The sequence below is a fragment of the Protopterus annectens genome, chromosome 8.part0 (genome assembly GCF_019279795.1).
Source record: "Protopterus annectens isolate FY-2018-M chromosome 8.part0, PAN1.0, whole genome shotgun sequence".
Taxonomy (NCBI): domain Eukaryota; kingdom Metazoa; phylum Chordata; order Ceratodontiformes; family Protopteridae; genus Protopterus; species Protopterus annectens.
The window spans coordinates 1,276,031,214-1,276,051,660 of NC_056741.1; the positions used below are offsets into that span (position 1 = coordinate 1,276,031,214).

General features: G+C 42.9%; 1 protein-coding gene across 1 annotated transcript in view; it reads left to right on the forward strand.

The window, feature by feature from the left end:
- Positions 1-20,447, forward strand: part of GSK3A (glycogen synthase kinase 3 alpha) — a 1,198,873-nt gene that overhangs the window by 424,577 nt on the left and 753,849 nt on the right. The window contains exon 4 of the mRNA XM_044079420.1: positions 18,090-18,200. Coding sequence (XP_043935355.1) covers positions 18,090-18,200 — 111 coding nt within the window. The remainder of the gene's footprint in view (positions 1-18,089; positions 18,201-20,447) is intronic.

Genomic DNA, 20,447 nt, shown 5'->3' on the forward strand with positions numbered 1-20,447 from the left:
CGGATGGTCACGCTACAGTCCATCCTACCCTTCTTGGGTCAGGACAATTGGATGTGCTCGATAGATCTTCAGGATGCGTACTACCACATCAAAATGAACCGACGCTCCAGGAGATTTCTCCGCTTCAGGCTGGGAGCCAGTCACTACCAGTTCAGAGTCCTGCCCTTTGGTCTCACTACAGCCCCCCCGAGTGTTCACCAAATGCATGGCAGTGGTCACGGCTCACTTGAGGCGCCAGGGATTCCAGGTGTTTCCATATCTGGACGATTGGCTCCTTACGGCCACCACCAGGCATCAGCTTCTACTATCCAGGAATTTCACCATGCAAACCTGTCAAGCTCTAGGCATCTCAATAAATTTCGAAAAATCTGCCTTGTCGCCTTGTCAGTCTATTACTTTCATAGGCGCCAAATTAGCTACACAGACTCTTTCAGCAACACTCACAGAGCAGAGGGTTTTAGACATTCGGAACCAAGTATCCCTTCTGTTGCAATTGGTCAAAGTCAAAGCCAGATTAGTGTTAAAGGTACTAGGACTCATGGCAGCAGCTATTCCCCTTCTCCCCTTAGCTCGCTTTTACATGAGGATCCTCCAGTGGATGCTCTTTACCCAATGGTCCTTTCAACGACTCCCAATGTCCCATACCATACTGATAACTCAAGTATGCAAGAATCAACTATCTTGGTGGGTCAAGTCACCTCAACTTCTCCAAGGAAGACCCTTCACTCTCCCCCCTCCAGTTGCCACGTTGACAACAGATGCCTCCCTGATCGGGTGGGGGGGGGCATTATCAGGGCAGGACAGTCCAGGGCACATGGCAACCCTTCGAGTGCCACTTGCACATAAATGTCCTAGAGATGAGAGCAGTGCTTTTAGCGTTGCAAGCCTTTCACGACTCTCTTCCCAAAGGGACTATTGCAATCCAAACGGACAACATGTCCGTGGTGTGGTACATCAACAAACAAGGCGGAACCAGATCATACCCTTTATGTCGAGAAGCACTCAGACTTTGGCAATGGGCAATCTCTTCTCAACGTTTTCTGATAGCGACGCATATCCCCGGGAAATCCAACGTCATTGCAGACAGGTTGAGCAGAGCAATTCTCATGCCACACGAGTGGTCTCTAAAGACATCAGTTCTAGAAGAGGTATTTCTAAGATGGGGCCATCCTTGCTGCGATCTTTTTGCTACTCCCCAAAACAGCAAGTGTCAAGACTTCTTCACGCTCTTCCCGTTACCAGGCCTTCCCACCAGAGACGCTCTAGTCCACGATTGGCCCCGGGGACTTCTGTATGCCTTTCCCCCCTTTCCACTGATACCTCAACTAATTCAGAAAGCCATCGCCTTGAGAGTGACTATGATCCTCATTGCCCCTTACTGGTCTCGACAGATATGGTTCCCCTTTCTTCATCGTTACCTTTTGGAGCAGCCTTGGCATCTGGACCCAGTACCAGATCTCATTACCCATCAGTCGGGTCAGCTGCACCAATCTCTGTCTTCCCTAAACCTCACAGCTTTGTTTCTCCAATTCCTACCTTAGCTAGGCTTCCCTCAATATCTCGCTCGATCCGAGATATATTGATAGCCTCTCATAAATCCTCTACCCGGAAGATTTATACTAGTAAATGGAAACGTTTTTCCCTTTGGGCATCATCGAAAAACATTGATCCTTTTACTGCACCTATCCAGTCCATTTTAGACTTCCTGGCGGAACTATTTCATTTAGGATCCATTAGAGTTCAGTTGGCTGCCATTTCAAATTTTCATGTGGGTGTTTCAGAATCCAGCATTATGGCTCACAAACTTTGTAAGGCCTTCTTAAGAGGTATATTTCTTCTCAAACCTCCAATCAAAGACCCTCCGCCTCAATGGGATTTAAACTTGGTTCTGGCGTCTTTAATTCTTCCCCCCTTCGAACCAGTGGCTTCATGTTCTCTGAAATTGCTTTCCTGGAAGACACTTTCTGGTAGCTATAACTTCAGCGAAGAGAGTATCAGAACTCCAAGCCCTCTGCAGTCGTCCTCCTTACCTAGTTTTTCACAAAGACAGAGTATCTCTCTGGACGAACCCATCCTTTTTACCAAAAATCTCTTCTCAAATTAACCTAAACCAGATTATTGATCTCCCCGTTTTTTTCCCTAACTATTCAAATAGATCAGAGCAAAAGCTGCATTTTTTGGATGTTCATCGCCAACTGAGATATTACTTAGACAGAACTAAACAACTCAGGAAATCTGATCAATTGTTTCTGTCATATGCAGAAGGAAGATTGGGCCTTCCAGTTACCAAAGTATCTCTGTCTAGATGGCTCACTTCTACAATTACTTTCATCTATGAGATCAGCCATCAAAAATTACCCTCAAGACCTAGAGCTCATTCAACCAGGGCATTAGCTACATCCATAGCCTTTCAGGACAGATTGCCAATAGACTCAATCTGTGCAGCAGCCACATGGGCTTCTCCTCATACATTCATTTCACATTACAAATTGGACATGGTTTCCAGAAGCCATGCCAATTTTGGTTCCACTGTTCTCAAGAGTCTGTTCCGATAGGCCACCCGGGATAAGGTGCTAGGGACGCGGTCCCATCCAGCAAGAATGAAGGCGAGATTGACAACTTAACATTAAGAAGTTATGTACCTACCATAACGTTCCATGTTAGTTGTCTTCTCGCCTTCTTTCTTGCGTCCCTCCCTCCTTCCCCCAAGCCTGGACAGACCGACCGGAATTCTTTGTGTTGTTTCTTCTGAAATTTGTTACTCCATTTTTGGAGACTAATATTGCTTGGTATAGCTACCAAACGAGATCTGAGTAGTTACCGCCTAGCATTGTGGGATATAGGGGAGCCTCGAGCCGGTGGAATTAGCTCTCGAGCTTTTAGTATTGGCCGAGTCGGAGCCGAGGATCGGCTCCGGACCCATCCAGCAAGAAAGAAGGCGAGAAGAAGACAACTAACATGGAACGTTATGGTAGGTACATCACTTCTTATTTTCTTTCGAACCAACCCATCTTTTCTTCCTAAGGTGGCATCACCAGTCAATATCAATAGGACTATAAATTTGCCTGTGTTCTTTCCCAGTTTTACCAACAACATGGAATACAAACTACACATGTTGGATGTTCACAGACTATTATGATTCTACTTACACAGGACAAAAAAATGTTGTAAATCTGATCAATTATTTCATTCTGTAGACCCTTTTTGGGCAAACCTATTTCCAAGGTCACTGTAGCTAGGTGGATTTCTTCATGCATCCTGCAGGTCTATAAGGTCAAAGGCATGTTTCCTCCAGGTCAGGTTAGAGCTCATTCCACTAGCTCCATGGCTACATCTGTAGCTTTCTGGTCTAGGGTATCATTGGATGACTTGCTCTGCAGCTACTTGGTCCTAATCTCATAGGTTTATTTTCCATCACAAATTGGATTTGACATCTAGAAGGGGAGCATCCTTTGGCTCCACGGTGCTTCGGAATATCCTTCCATGAGGGCCTCTCAGGAGTTTAATAGCTGGGGACTCTGTCTACAGGTTGAAGACCAAAAGAAGTTATGTACTCACCATAACGTTCCATGTTCTTCGTGTTTCACTGTTGCAGTCATTACATTTGGGTAATCTGCTGGCAGGTTGCCCTCAGTCAGCCTGATTAACAAAGTCTTGGGTCCTGTGTCGGTTGCTGTCCCTTCTTCCATGACGTCAGGGGTATAAAGCATGCAGCCGACGCCATTACATCAGTCTTTCTTGCCGCATGGTGCCCGAAGCAGAAGCAGTTCAGAAGTGCCGGTCGACTCCTGAAATTTTCATTTTCGAGTTTCAGAACCTAAGTCTTCAACTAAAAAGCTAAGTACCCCATTGGGGAAACAAATTCTTGCTCCTTACCGATGTCAATAAAAGTTAATAATTGCATTACTTGTGGGAAGCAAATACCTCATAAGGATTTTCATTTGTACTGTATTCCTTGCCTAGGCCTTGACCACAACGTACCTTGCTGTCTGTTTTGTGCTAAATTTAATCAACGCAGTATTAAAAGTTGGTACATTTTTGCTTCTAAATATTTTGGCTCATGCTTTAATTATCCAGAAATGTCGTCTGTTAGCAATGGAATATCTAAAAAACGCAAAGAAAGACAGACAGGCCGTCTAGGTCCAAAACTGACTACTCTTCTCCTAAGCCAGTCGCCACTTCGCCGGTACTCAGGCACTTTCGCAGCCCCTGATAACTGCTACTTCTGATTCGCAGGCCTCTACTGAGACCCATTCGGAGTCCGGTATGCCGCGAGATGCTTCAATTATGGAACCCGCGGATGTCTCTACCTTAGATGGGTCCAGAGCCGCTGTGCAGGCACCGGCTTCTGAGGGTGTTTTCAGGCCTACAGATTTGTATATTAGACTGACACCATCTTCAAAACTAAGGCCAAAATCTAAACCTATGCCTAAAAAAATGACGCCTGGGCCACATGTGCAGGCCCCTATGCCTAAAAAACAAATGATCAAAATGGCTGAAGATTTAATTACTCTGATCAGGGGTAGCCAACCCCCCCCCCCCTTCTAAGAGGCCTAGGCAAGAAATTGATTATGAATCTTCTGAACAGGATTCTGTTCTGACTCTTCTAATGAACAGGATTTGTCTATACCTACTTATGAGGACTCTGTAGCACAAGATTCCATTCCTTCTGCTTCTCCCCCGAGGATTTTTCTTTTGGGGAAACTTTACATACCTTAAGGGAACATTTCCACTGGGAAAGTCAGGATTTCTCTCAATCTAAAAAAAGAGACTTGGGGATTTTCTTCTACCTCAGCATAGACCTTTGGCTATACCTCCTGTTTTAGGCATTGTTAATGATGTTTGTTCATAATCTAGTATGGCTCCTGATTATCTGCCTCCGGCTCCTTGTAAGCCAGACAGATACTACAGGGTTCCTGATTCCCACAAATTCCTTTTCAAAAATCCTATTGCAGATCCTGAAACAATTTCTCATGGTCCCAAGGGCATTAAGGCTTCTACTGCTAAAAATCCTTCCCCTTCCGATAGAGATTCCAGGGCGCTGGATAGATTGGGTAAGAAGGTTTACACTTCTGCAACCTTGGCAATCGGGGCTTTAAACTGTCAATTTCATATGCTTAAATATCAACAGCATATCATGGGACTGCTTAAACAGAAAATTATGTTAATTTCTGACTTGTGTGGAAAGTAAAGATTTACAGGATCTATTGCATTCAGCTGAACAAGTTGGAAAACGTACTTTGCAATGTGATTTTGATTCTTTGGAGGCCTCTTGCAGGGCTGCTATAACTGGGTCTGTGCCAAGAAGGCATGCTTCGCTCAGAGCAAACTCTGCCTGATCATGTTAAAGCAAAATTGTTGGAGGCTCCTTTACAACAGGACAGTCTCTTTGGTAATAAGGCTGAAGAAGTTTTAAAAATGACGGAAGATAAAGCTACGTCTATGCAGACTGTGAAAGATTTCTCACAAGTGCAACCTCCAAGATTTAGTAGGCACTGGCCTACGAAGAACTGGTCTTTTCCAGTTCCTTCGAGAGCCACTCAAGTCAAACCCAGACATTGCAAAGGCTCCAGATTTCAGTCACAAGGGACTTTTAGAGCAAAACAATGGGGTGTCTCCTCCTCCAAATCTGGAAACAAGACACCTCCCTATGGTAAGCAGTCTCAATGACTTCCCTTTACTCTTACCCAGCACTTAACCTTTTACCCGCCCCTTTGGGGGGGAAAACCTGGCACTTCATGCAAGAAACTGGCAACTTTATAACCCAGGACAAATGGATTTTAAATATAGTATCCCAGGGATACAGATTTCATTTCCACACGTTGCCAATCCCAAACAGATGGCCAGACCTGCCTCCAAATCAGTGGGCAGAGGCCCAGAAACAAGTACTCTCCCTCATGAACAGGGGGGCTATTCAACTAGTACCAGAAGAGGAAAAGGGATAAGGTTTCTATTCAAGGCTTTTCCTGGTACCCAGAAAAGACAAATCATGGTGTCCAATTCTGGACTTATCTACTCTAAACATTTCTGGACATTCCAAAATTCAAGATGCTGACTTCAACAGTTACTTCCTATGTCAGGCAAAGATGCCTGGTTGATAACTCTAGACTTAAAAGAGGCTTACCTGCATATCCCAGTCAGGGAGTCTTGCAGAAGATACCTCCGCTTCAAAACAGGCTACTTGCATTACCAGTTCTCTGCACTGCCCTTTGGCTTATCTACTGCGCCCAGGGTCTTCACAAAGTGCTTGGCTCCAGTAATTGCATTTTGCAGCCAAAGAAATATTCAAATATATCCATACCTGGATGATTGTCTAATTCAGGCAGAAAACAGGGACAATCTTCTAAAACATCTGGCGTTTGTAAAAAGGGTTCTAACTTGTCTGGGGTACACTATAAACAAAAAGAAATCACAACTGGTACCCTCTCAAAAAATTGCATTCCTGTGTGCAAGCTTGAATACAACTACCCAGATGGCTTACCTTACGCCAGAAAAGCAAATTCATTTGGTAACTTACTTCAAACAGGTGGCCACAAAAACCCTGCTATATCTGCAAAGACAAATTCAGGCCTACTGACTTGCATATTAAACCGACACCATCTTCTTTTTCAAGGCCTAAAACTTGAACTATGCCTAGAAAACCGACGCCCAGACTGCATGGTCAGGCCTCTATGCTTAAAAAACAAATAATGGCTGAATACCTTATTACTTTAATCAGGGGAAGCCAACCTTCCCCCTCTGAGACCTAGGACTGAATTTGCTTATGATACTTCTGACCAGGATTCTGAAATTTGTTTCCTCTGATGACCAGGATTTACCCTCATCTACCTATGAGGATTCTGATGCAGAGGTCTCTACCCCCCCCCCCCCGAGAGAATTTCACTTTTGGTGAAACCCTGCATACTCTTAAGGAGCACTTTCACTGGGAAAGCCAGGATTACTCTGATTCTAAAAAGAGGCTTAGGGATTTCTTACTCCTGTCTCAACACAGGCCTTTAGCTATCCCTCCTGTACTAGACATTGTTGATGCCTTTTCGGAATCTAGCTTTGCCACTGACTGTCTACCTCCTGCTCCCAGAAGACCTGATAGATATTACAGGGTTCCTGACTCTTATAAGTTCCTTTTTAAAAATCCTACTGCGGATCCTGAGACCATTTCACAGGGACCCAAGGGCATTAAGGCTACTACTGCCAAAAATCCTACCTCCTCTGATAGAGACTATAGGGCGCTGTATAGATGGGGTAAGAAAGTATACACTTCTGCAACTTTGGCCATTAGGGCCTTAAACTGCCAGTTTCATATGTTAAAGTATCAGCAGCATATTACTGGATTGCTTAAACAGAAAATTATGTTGATTCCTGACTGTGCTGAAAATAAGGATTTACAGGATTTAATGCATTCTGCTAAACAGGTTGGAAAGCATACTTTGCAGTGTGGTTTTGATTCACTAGAGGCATCTTGCAGGGCTGCTGTCACTGGGTCTGTACTTAGAAGGCATGCTTGGCTTAAGGAGCAATCTTCACCAGATCATGTTAAAGCTAAATTGTTGGATGCTCCCTTAAATCAGGACCACCTATTTTGCAACAAAGCAGAAGTTCTTAAGATGGAGGAAAAAGCTAAATCTATGCAAGCTGTTTTCCTACAAGTACAGCCTTCAAGATTTTGTAGGCATTGGCCCTCTAAGAATTGATCTTTTCCTGCCTCTTCCAGGCCTTCAGTCCAAACCCAGAACCAGCAGAACACCCAGGCTTCAGTCCCAGGGTATGCACAGGACTAAGCAGTGGGGGGCTCCCACTTCCAAATCAGGGAGTAGTAAGACTCCCCCCTATGGTAAACTGTCTCAATGACTCGAATTTAAAACTTCCAAGCATTTCTCAACTGACTGCTCCTTTAGGGGGAAAGATTGCTCTGCAGGCAAAAAACTGGGAACTCATTACCCAGGATAAAAGGGTTTTAAATATAGTTTCCCAAGGTTACAGATTTCAGTTCCACACATTACCAACCTCAAACGGTTGGCCAGATCTACCCCCAAGTCAGTGGGCAGAGGCTCAAAAGCAAGTACTCTCTCTCAAGCACAAAGGCTATTCAAACTGTGCCAGAAGAGGAAAGGGGACAATGTTTCTACTCAAGACTTTTCCTGGTACCCAGAAAAGACAACTCATGGTGTCCTATCCTGGACCTTTCTATCTTAAGCACCTTTTTGGTGATTCCAAAATTCAAGATGCTAACTCTTCAGTTACTTCCTATGCTAGGCAAAGATGCCCGATTGGCAACACTGGATTTAAAGGAAGCCTACCTGCACACCCCAATCCGGGAATCTTGCAGAAGATACCTATGCTTCTAAGCAGGCTACATGCACCATCAGTTCTCTGCACTGCCCTTTGGCTTATCTACTGCACCCAGGGTATTCACAAAGTGCCTAGCTCCAGTCATTGCATTTTGCAGGCAAAAAAATATTCAAATATACTCATACTTGGACGATTGTCTAATTCAGGCAGAAAGCCAGGACATACTTTTGAATCATCTGGCATTTGTACAAAAGGTGTTAACTTGTCTGGGGTACACCATAAACGAAAAGAAATCACTTCTGGTACCCTGTCAACAAATTATATTCCTGGGAGCAAGCTTGAACACAACTTCCCAGATGGCTTTCCTCACGCCAGAGAAACAAGTTCATTTGACAACTTGCTTCAAACTAATGGCCACAAAAACCCTGCTATCTGCAAGGCAAATACTGCAAGCCTTGGGGTTCATGGCCTCCTGCATTTTACTAATTCCATATGCAAGACTGCATATGAGGAAACTACAATGGTATCTAAAAAGTCTATGGTGTCAACATTCTCAGGATCTAGAAGCAATGATTCCTATCGTACCTTGCCTACGGTTAGAGTTCCTTTGGTGGGCAGAGGCCTGCCACCAAAACAAGGGACTACCATTCACTCTACCCCCTGCCGCCCAAACCCTAACAGACCCATCAGACTATGTGTGGGGGGGCTCACCCGGCAGGGAAGTGCATTCAGGGCAAATGGAACCCAAGTCAAATGCTCCTGCATATCAATAAAAAAAAAAAAATGTTAGCTGTACAGAATGCTCTGACAGCCTTCAAGGACCACATTCTTCCAGGACAATTACACCACCACTGTTATGTGGTGCATAAACAAGCAGGGGGGTACCCATTCTTACCCCCCTCTGCAGACTAACCATGGCTCTATGCAACACAGCCTTGAGCGACTAAGTGCATCTACAGGCTCAATTCCTGCCAGGAAAACTAAATACACTGGCAGATGAACTAAGCAGAAATCTCCTGGACCCACACAAGTGGAAACTGGAACCAAAGACTTTCAACATGTTGATAAACAAATGGGGAAACCCAGATATAGACCTGTTTGCCTCCCCCCAGAACTACCAATTGGACAAATTCTGCGCAAGGACTCCCCACAAACAAGCTTGGAAAGTGGATTCTCTGTCCTTCAACTGGAAAAATCTTCAGTTATGCCTTTCCTCCTCTGCCTCTCCTCTCCAAAGTACTACTAAAGATCAAACAGGACAAACCAAGGACGATACTGATTGCACCAGACTGGCCACGTCAACACTGGTACCAACTCTTGCACAGTTTCACTGCTGGCTCCATCGCACCTGCCTCAGACCCCTACCCTGCTGTCACAGCAGGAGAGCCAGATTCTGCACCCTCAGCTTCAAAGCATGAACCTGGCAACCTGGTTAATCACCTAATCTCTCCATTACCATCCCTCAGTAAACAAGTGTTGGATGTCATTTTGGAGGTAAGGAGGCCTAGTACTAGAAAATCTTATGCTGAAAAATGGAAAAGATTCTGTGCCTGGAACCAAGCTCAAGGGATGGGCACAGCAACACCCAGTTTACCTCAGATTCTTCAATACTTAACCGAGATGCTTCACAAGGGCCTTTCTTTTTCCTCCATCAAATTTCACGCCTCAGCCATTTCAGCTCATTACAACACAACTACCTGTCTCATCCACTGCTCAAGCAGTTCCTCAGAGGGGCCAAAAACTTAAGACCACCCTGGAAAGCCCCAACCCCAGCCTGGGACCTTAACTTTGCATTGGAAAAACTCACTCTTCCTCCTTTTTGAGCCAGCTGCAAGTGCAGAGTTAAAATTCCTTTCTTGGTAAACATCCTTCCTTTTAGCAGTTACTTCAGCAAGAAGGGTATCTGAACTACAGGCCCTTATGACAATGGAGCCTTTCATCTTTCATGCGGACAGTGCGTCACTCAGGACCAATCCATCATTCATGTCCAAGGTGGTATCCAGTGTGGCCGTTAATCAATCCATTCATTTGCCAACTTTCTTTCCCAATCCACAGAACAAGGGAGAGCGGATTCTGCATTCACTGGATGTACACAGACAACTTAGATTCTACTTGGACGGGACTAAACCTCAAAGAAAATCTGAACTGCTGGTAGCATTTGCTGCAGGGGCAGAGGGGAAGGCTATTTCAAAGCAAATAATTTCTAAATGGATAAGCCATTGTATTCATTTCTGTTATAAGCACCATGGAAAATCTGTCCCCCAGGGGATCAGATCTCATTCCACCAGGGCTGCATCTACTTCAGCAGTCTTTCTCAGAGGTGTTCCTACCAGGGATATTCTAGAAGCCGCTACCTGGAGTTCAGTTCATACTTTAACCAAGCATCATCACTTACCAATTTTCTCTAAATCCAGAGCTGGCTCTGCCACTGCTGTTTTGCAGGGCCTTATAGCTGGTCCTAATGCTGTATAAATCCATCCTCCCAACCTTAGCTTTGGGAATCTATCCAAATGTAATGACTGCAACAGTGAAACATGATGAACATAGTACAGTTGTGTACACTTACCATAAATGTAGATGTTCAAGTGTATTCACTGTTGCAGTACTGGTTACCCTCCCTCTAGCCCCCTGTTTTTCTTTTACTATACCTCTTTCTTTTATTATGCTTAAAAGCCTTTTTGGTGTATTTGCTTTTGTTTGTAGGTATATTTTTGTTTCTTATATATATGTGTGTGTATATTTTGTTCCAAATTTGGGGAGCACCTGACATCTGGGGCAAGAAAAACTGATGTAATGGCGTCGGCTGCATGTTTTATACCCCTGACGAGTGACATCATGGAAGAAGGGACAGCAACCGACGCAGGACCCAAGACTTTGTTAATCGGGCTGACTGAGGGCAACCTGACAGCAGATTACCCAAATGTAATGACTGCAACAGTGAATACACTCGAACATCTACATTTATGGTAAGTGTACACAGCTGTACTTTTTTCTGGTAGCATATGGTTTCGTGTTGGGTTATTCTTGAGAATAACCCAGTTGTCCTTAATGATGTCTTATTGCAACTCTGCAGTCAGTGGAGTAAGTTCTATTATGGAGATGTCTTTGTATTCTGTCATTGTGGTTTCTTCAGGGTTGGTGGGGTTTGTTTTGTTCAGGTTCAAGCATACTGAAGACTAACTTTTTACTTCAGCCACAGGTGAGGATATCTTTCTGTAGGTTCTCTGTTGGTGAAATCCCTTAGTTAGTTTGATACTGTCATGGCCGGCCTTAGGCATAGACCAACTAGGTTGCCGCCTAGGGCGCCGGTCTAGCAGGGGCACTTTTCCAGTATTTATTTGGTGTAGGTAGACCAGGATAGGGGCACCAGGTAATGTGTTGGGGGGCACCGTGGAGCCCTTTTGCTTAGGGCACCAGTTGACCTAGGGCCGCTCCTGTACTGTCACACTCCTGAGGCCTTTGGTTTTAAAAAGGTCTTTTAGTCTGAAATGGATGCATACTGTCCAGGCAAAAGTAAGTTTACTTTGCTGGGTTTTTGGTGCATGTTAGAGAGCCAGGCATAGCCTTCCAGTTTTGATGATATGAGGTCTAGAAAGTTGGCACTGTCTTTGTTGGGGAAAGTTGTAAAGCTCCAGAAATTCTTGGATTTCCGACTGTAGTTGAAAAATTCCAATAACCTTGCCCTCCATACTGTCCCAAATAAAAATGTCATCAATGTATCTGAAAATAACCCATGTGCGGGTAGGAGTGGTGTATGTATTCTCTCTCCCATTTTCCTAGAGTGGTGTTAATTAGGATGGGAGACCTAGCTGCCCCATAGCAGTACCCCATTTTTACCTGTAGAAAGATTTATTAATGGAAAAAGTTGCTGCTTAACAGAACACAGAGAAGTCTGCTGGTAGCTTCTGTCTCTCTAAATATAACCCTGCCAGTGAGCCCTGAAGGGGATTCTGTTGCCGCTTGAATGCAGTAGTCATGTGGAAGCACTATGTAGAGTGCTTCAACATCAGTAGTCACCAAGGAGAGGATTACTTAACCTACCTTGTTGCAGATTTTCTTGAGGAAATCTGTGTCCGGAGGTAAAGGGTTACTTTCGGCAGGGGCTTAATTTGAACCTCTAGATATATCGATGTATCAAATTAGAATGGCAAATCAGACCAGAAGCATATAAACCACCAGGACTTTATTCAGATTTCCATCACCAGAACCCTCAATCTTAAGACATTCTATCACCACGCATTTTGTTGACAGATGAACTCTCCTGTTTTAGTTCGACTTTGGTGGAGATTTATACAATTTTTTTACTTATTAATTGGTTATTAGTTATTGCACTTCTGTGCGCTAAATTTTTCTTTCGAATTAAAAGGTTTACACCCGATGGGCAGATCTGAAGAAGCTTGGGCGAAAGTGCTGCAAACTAGCTATTTTCATTAATTTTTAACACACAAATGTTTATAATTGGGTTTGCTTTCCTTATTTAAATTCTCCTATTTATTTTAAAAAATGTGTTCTTTAATTGATAATCTGCTGCACACCAACGGACATTAGTTTCTATATAAAAAATACCAATCACACACAAACCCGATTTACGAAGTCCTTACTGGTGTTTGTTGCAAGACCCATAGCAAACCATTTTCAACCAGTCAGATTTTACTTTCTGATTTCCCTGCATACAATTTCTCTATCCAATCACACAGGCAGTGGATCGTGTACATGTTTCAGACAAGTTAGCCTATGTAGGTGATTAGATGAGTAACACCTAGTGGTACACATTTGTGTCTAAAAAAAAAAAAAAAACACCAAACTCAGACCCCTATTACTGTATCCTCATAAGTGCATTTTTTAAGTCTTGTAGCGCACCATTTATTTCAAGTTCTCGCATTCAAGTTGTACAACTGAATTTCCTGCCTGCAAACACTCGATTCAATCACATAGAAGCAGAAAGCAAGATATAACCATTTTGCTATGTTAAAACCACCTATATTCTGATATATATTCTGAGATTTAAATTTTAACCAATCACAATTGTATGTTTGCATTTCTATAGAATTAAATAGAATGTTGATTTTTTTTTTTTTTTGGTTATTGAAATACATATAAACGCAAGATTTATTTCTAGTTTTTTTACATAAGATCATCGCTTATCTGCCGATTTATGCAAGTTTCACCCAATAAAGATCTGTTGTATTGCTACTAAGAAGTGAAGCTACTTTTAATTGCAGAAAGATTTGTTTTGTTATGACGAATGTGAAGCGTTTCTTTTTAGGTATGTATACTTGGACAGTTTTGTTCTATGTCCCTCCTCCATCTGGGCCTGCAAATGGTCAGCCCCAGCCCGGTAAACAAAAGGTCTAACTAGGTAACTGGGCTGCCTGTTTTTGCTGTGGTGATGCTGCCACCCGCAGTTCTTCCAGTTAACAGCAGTTGACAGATTTAAAAAAAAAAAAAAAAAAAAAAAGAAAAACCCTCCTTCGAACTCCTGAAGTAACGATAAATTTCAAAAGTTCGTAGGAGATTGCTAGGCTAACTGCTCAAGGGCCCTTACAAGCCTAGCTAATATAAACCGATTTTTACCCAGTATGTGGCCCCTAGGGGCAAGCGGATGACCTGGATATGTGCTTGCACATCAAGTATTTTATAGATTGCCCCCCAAGGACATAAGGCCTCTAAGCGACGTAGGCACTACCCCAGGTGTGAATTTGCAATTCCCCATCCAGTGATACAAATTGTTTGAAGAGAGCCATTGAAGGGCTTTTCTTAATGTGAGTAGGAAGCGTGTTCCAAAGAAGGGGCAGTCTTTGAGATGCATCTCTCTCCAGGTGTATATCACATAATTGAAATCCTAAAATATTGAACACCATAAGCTCGAACTTGGAATGTCGAAATGTGATCTAATCGAAAGCTCAGAACAGCGAATTTTTTCCCAGGGAAAAAATTCGCTGTTCCGAGAAACACAACGCAAGCACACCAAAAAAAGTAATCCACACATATATACTTAAAATCCTACTTCTAACCCTACACTAAACCGTACTTACACCATCTATCCACTTACCTTAACCCTAAGGTCCGTAACTATCGCATACTCGCCTTACCCGCTTCGTAACCCTAAGGTCCTTAACTATCGCACACTCCTTACCTGCTCCCTAACTATCGCACTCTTACCTTACCCGCTCCCTAACCCTAAGGTCCTAACTATCCCATTCCCACACTCACCTTAACCTGGTCTGTTCGCACACTTATTAACCCGGTCCATAACCTTCGCACCACAGTGGAGAAAATAGCAAAGCAGCAGAAACAGCCCACCGAATTCTTTCCCTAGGAAAGAATTCAGTCTTCTGCAGCTTCGCTATTTTCAGTGTTCGCTATTTTGGGTTCGATATAACATTCAACGTTTTACTACTTCGATGTTATGATATAAACCGTCTTTCTCCACATGTTTTGTTTGAGCCGCAGACTGTTTAGATCCCTCTATCAGATGCCTCTCGTGCTGTTTGACTTGAAGATGTGTAGCAGCTCCATCAGTGCTGGATCACCAGTTAATATTTGGTAGGAGACCGTGAAAGGGATAGGTCTTTTAGTCTATCTGCATAGTTCATGTTTACACGTTTATTTTGTTTGAGGAAGCTCTGAGGTCGCTCTAGCTGCTGTAAGTGCCTAGTCAAATACATGTCAAATGGCGCACTGTAATCTATTTACTGATCTAATGAGGGCTGAGTATAACAGGATTATATTTCCTTGGATCTGGATGCCATACTTTTAATTGTAAGTTGTACCACATAAAAGAATTTCTTCACCACTGTGGGTATGTGGTGGTAAAAGTTCAGGCTACTATCTGTGTACCGAGATCTCTCACCTGAGTCCACCCAACGGGGCATGTTGATGTAATTTGCAGGGGTATTTGACTTCCAAAAAGGTATGATGCATTTTTTTTGTGTTTAGTTTTATGCCATTGTTTGGCACCAATCATTGTCTGATCTAGACCCTCTTGAAGGATATCTAGATCATTGGGGGATTCACTGATTGCCCCCATCTTGCAGTCAGCAAACTTTGCCATCCAGATGCCTTCCACATTTGCCTTGACTTCAGAGAAGTGTATTCTGAACAGGAGTGATCCCAGTCCTGAACCCAATTCCACACCACTAGTAACTGGCCTCTTGCTAGATCTGGATTCACCCATTTTAACCACATGTCCTGTCAGTGAGCCAGTTGACTATCCATCTGGTGACACAGGGATTTATGCCTAGTTTTGAGAGTTTTTATTTATAATACTGGAGGGGTACATGTGTCAAAAACCTTTGCCAGGTTGAGGTAGGCGACATGTTTTACCCTCATCCATGGCTTTGGTGACTTTTTCAAAGAAATGCACCAGGTTCAGTAGGCATGACCTGCACTTGACAAAGCTGAATTGGGTCAGATGCAGTGTTTGCAGGCCTCCTGTGCCATTATTTATCCGGTCCATGATGATTCTTTCCATGGCCTTTCGTGTAAGACTAGTCAAACATATAGGTCTTTAATTTCCCAGGTCAGTTGATGGTCCACCTTTATCCAGAGGGATAACTGTCCCTGACCTCCCTTCTGTAGGGACAAAGCCAGTCCAGTGGCTGTGGTTGAATAGAGATCCTAATGGACCTGATAAGTTCTGGTTTACTCCTTAAGAAGCAACCTGGTATATTGTCAGGCCCCATTGAATCCGTGTTTTTAGCTTGAGAGCACAGTGGTAATCTGTTCTTTGGTGATTGGCGGTAGAGTGGTGGATGGTGTTTTTTGGGGGAGAACTGCGGGTGATAGGGAGGTGAAATGGAGCTGAATTTGTCAGCCAGCAGATGTGCTATGTCTTTTGGCTTAGTATAGGTGATGCCATCTACAAGTAATTCCGCACATTGTTTGGTGTTGCTCTTAAGATTGCAGACGTAACTCAAAACTGCCTTGTGGTTGTCCTTAACTTTGGAGGCAATTTTTACCTCAAAAGTCTACTTTCAGAGACTTGACTAGTACCCTGATTTGCTTGTTTAGACTGAGTGACGTATTTCTTTGTTGTGCACATTTCCCTCTTACCTCTCGACAAGATATTTTCTTATTGTACCACCTACTACGGATCCACCAGGGTGGCTTGATTTTTGTGGTTTGACCTGGGTTTATTTTGGTCTAGTGCTGTCATTTTTATGCAGTTGCTTATATGGTACTATAGAGCTTTTGTGTATGCTTCTGCATAGATTTCTTTGTTTTCCTGGATTTGGGCGAGCATGGAAATTAGCTACACCATCCCTTAACAGTGGGTAATTTACCTTGGAGAAGTTCGTTTTTGGGGTTAGGTGGGGGACTAGTTTTACCTTTATTTTCAGAGACCACTTTGTGATCTGATTTTACTACTGAGGACATAACACTAAGGGGGGTGCAGCACTCTCCAGTATCTGAGAGTAGCAGATCTAGGATATTTGTTGCCTTAGTGGGAGTGCAGAGTAGCTGCTCCAGGGCAATTGATTTCACAAAGTCAAGATATCTTTGGGCCTACATGTTAGTGTTTGTGTATGCCCCCCCCCCCAATTAATGGAGGAGTAGTTAGTCACCCATGAGTGTCATATTGGACTGGATGGTGAGTTATTCTAAGAACTTCAGGGATGATGTATAGGTTCCCTGGTTCATAGTGGGGGATGTGTAGCTAGCAAGAATATGGTAATGAATTTTTCCCTTGGTTTGTTGGACAAGGAGTAGCTCGGACATGTAATATTATTTGACCAGCCTTGAGGTGTGCTTATCCTTTATGTAGATGTACACCTCCACCTTTAGCTGTTGTACCAAGACTTAATGAGGTTCTGCTAAAATGGATAGGAAATCGGAGTACATTAGGCAACTTCAAGTTGCTGTAGTGACTTTTATATGCACTCAACATATTTGGAAACTGTTAATGCACACTATAACAGCATTTAGCACTGACCAAGGAAATTTTTGGCTTGCTCACAGCTTGAGTACACAGCAACTGGGAGTATTGGCACTTGACATTTTGTGGCTTGATTTGTCTTGAAAGTTGGGATAGCACTAAACACAATGCAAGTCTTTTACAGGAGGGCAGTGTACTTTGTGCGGGTCTACTTCACCCTGTTGAAGGTAGACAATATCGAAGCTGATATTGTCGGCACCAAAATGTCGAAAGCGAAAGTCTTTGCGCGTGTAAATGGAAATCCCCATAAGGGGAGATTTCCGTTTACTGCAATGCAGTGCGATCTCGGAGTTGGTATATTTAAGTAGCAGGGGGTGTGGGGGTGCAGGGGGGCTTGCCCCTCTGCATAGAGCAATTTGTATTGTTTGGGTGGGTTTTTTGTGTTCGATATTCGGGGGTTTCGACATTTTCGTGTCTTATTACGCTGTCGACAGTTTGAGTTTTCGACAGCGTAATATAAACGCCTTTGTGCTACATCTTCAGTTTCTGTTTGCCCTACAGCTGATTGTAGGACTTCACCTTCCTGTATTGCAATAAGTCTCTCTTCAAGATGACGTTTTATTGGAACTTGGTTTAGAAAAATTCAAGTTTTTCTGGAATGATGCAAAACCAGGGTACGGTGCCATCTTAGTGGTCTGTACTATTTGGAGAAAATGAGATTTACAACCCTTTGATTACTGAACATTTTCCCTTTTTCTGTCATGTGTTGGTGAAACTACATAATTAAATGCTTTGGTAACTTGGACGTCTTAATGCAGTGACATGAATGAAATTGGTAGTGTATGTAGTTTTTGATTGAAAGGCTTTTGAATTGTTAGCATTTGTGTTTTTCTCCTTTCTGACTGACTTTACTTTTCTGCAGAAGGATGAAGTGTACTTGAACCTGGTTCTGGACTTTGTTCCTGAAACGGTGTATCGTGTGGCTCGTCACTTTAGTAAAGTCAAGCAGACTATTCCCATAATTTATGTGAAGGTAAGCAGGACATTTTTTTCTGTGTAAAATGTATAGCATTTTGAGGCAGGGATCATTTTTATGCATCTAGATTTAATATGTCAAGTTGCCACTCAGCAGCACCCAGGCATACATACTTCACATTGGAGACTACATATGGTTATTAAGCTCATATTTTAGTGCAAGTCATGCAAACTTTAATTTGAAATTGGCTACCACTGATGAGACTTCAGGCTGTTCATTTCTTCTTTCCCCAGTCTTCCAGAAAATTTAACTCGCCAGTCTTCAAGACATTTTTTTCCCCCAGCAAACATCTTTGTTAAATTTTCACATATGACATAGACAAGCTTACATTTATATAAAAGAAAAACAAGCAACATGACAACTTTAGTTGCAGATAGTGTACACCACAGACACCATTGAATCAACTGTAGTTGCAAACCTACATCACTTGTAATCTATCTAGTCATTGTCAGTTAAGCATTATATGGCTCATTGTTCTTGCTCTGCATATGTTCCCGCAATTCCCATTTTTCCTATGTAGTTTGCTCCCTCTCTTTTCTAAAAATTCCAATTCCAGTTTTATCTGTTACTATATTCACAACTTCTTGTAAAGTTGGTTTAGACTTCGATTTCCTTTTTCTAGTAATTGCTTTTGTGACAGCCACTGTAATTGGATTCAGCAAGGCAGTATGTCTAGGCAATTCCGATTCTCTATCATAACTCAAAAATCATCTTCCCAGTCAATCCAGTCTGCTCACCCAGCATATCCGACAGAGCAGTCTGCAGGGAATCCCTAAAGTCTGCCAGCTCATTACACTCCCAAAAAATGTTTTCAGCCATCTCTTCCTTGCCCGTCACACCTCCCAATATTTACTATCCACCTGAGGAAAACTTCTTTGGAGTCTACGTGGAATATAAAAATACCTATGTAAACACTTCCAAAGATCCCAAATCTTCTACACTTGGATATTTGGGAGATGTACATGTTTCCTCTCATCGCTTTGTGAATTGCTTCTCCAGTCTCTTCCCAATCAGTCTTTAAGACAGTTTTGTCTTCCCTGCAGCCCCGGATGAGTGACTTTGCTTTGGCAGTTTCAAGTACCTTGAAGTGCTTATTGCATTCCCTCTGGTGTTGCTGTTCAAGTAGCAGCTAAGGATTGCAAGACAGGTACATCCTCTGCAGCTGTTCGTCTCCTTTAGGCAAGGAAGAATCACATTTTATGTCCTTTGGGATGAGATATTAAACCAAGGCTCCATCTGTATGAGTTGATTAGCTCATTTAGATGTAAAAGGTCCCATGGCACCTATCAGAAAAGTAGGGGAAGTTTCCTGATAACCTCGCCAAATTTCCACTATTAGTATAAATGACATCTCTGGTCTTCCATGAAAGGAGGCAACAAGCCTAGTGGAATTAACCTAGTCAAGAAAGGGTGGATGAAAGAGGGCACAGACCATACTCTTCTGCAAAGTTACCCTGAGGAGCATGGTTCTCTGGAAAGACCGGTCTTCTGGACGGTGTTTTTCTGTAGTGTCTCCCAGGAAAAGAAAATATAAAGTTTAGGTATTTTTCTTCTCCTGTACCACATAAGATTAGGAGGATTGTCTGGACTTCACTAAGGGTTTATTCCAAGATTTTTTCAACTTCACATTGAGTCTTTCTTGAATTAAAGCTTTTTTTTTTTCTCTCCGATTCTAATCTTCAGTCTGAAAGGCAGGAATTATTATTTTAAATTCCTAAGCCACAGGGGGACGAGTCCGATACTGAGGAATGTTTCTTTAGATTCCTCTCCTGAAGAGTTATCCTTTTTTGATACTATTGTCAGAAAGGGGGAGTTATAATCCCAGCAAAAATGATGTAATTTATTAGTGGAGTTTCCTCAGCCTGCGGCTTTCCTTCTGCCTTTCCAACATTAAAGGATTGGTTTCTAGCAGTCAACTTGCCTCCTACCCCCAAGAAGTCTGATAAAATTATACAGGGTTCCACAGACCTACTGTTTTCTTTGATCAAACCCTTGATCAGACCCTGCCATGATTTCTGTGTCAGAACCATCTTCTGCCAAACATATTTTGGCAGCTAACCCTGTTCCTTCTGACAAAGATGGGGAAAGCCATTTGATAAGTTTGGGAAGGAAGTTTATACTACCACCTTGGCCTTTAGGTTAATGAATTGTCAGGCTCATATGTTCAAGTTCCTGCTGCCTTGTTTTGGTAATATGAGAACGTTAATTGCCGACCTACCTTCTGTCGATTGACACCCCTGAATTC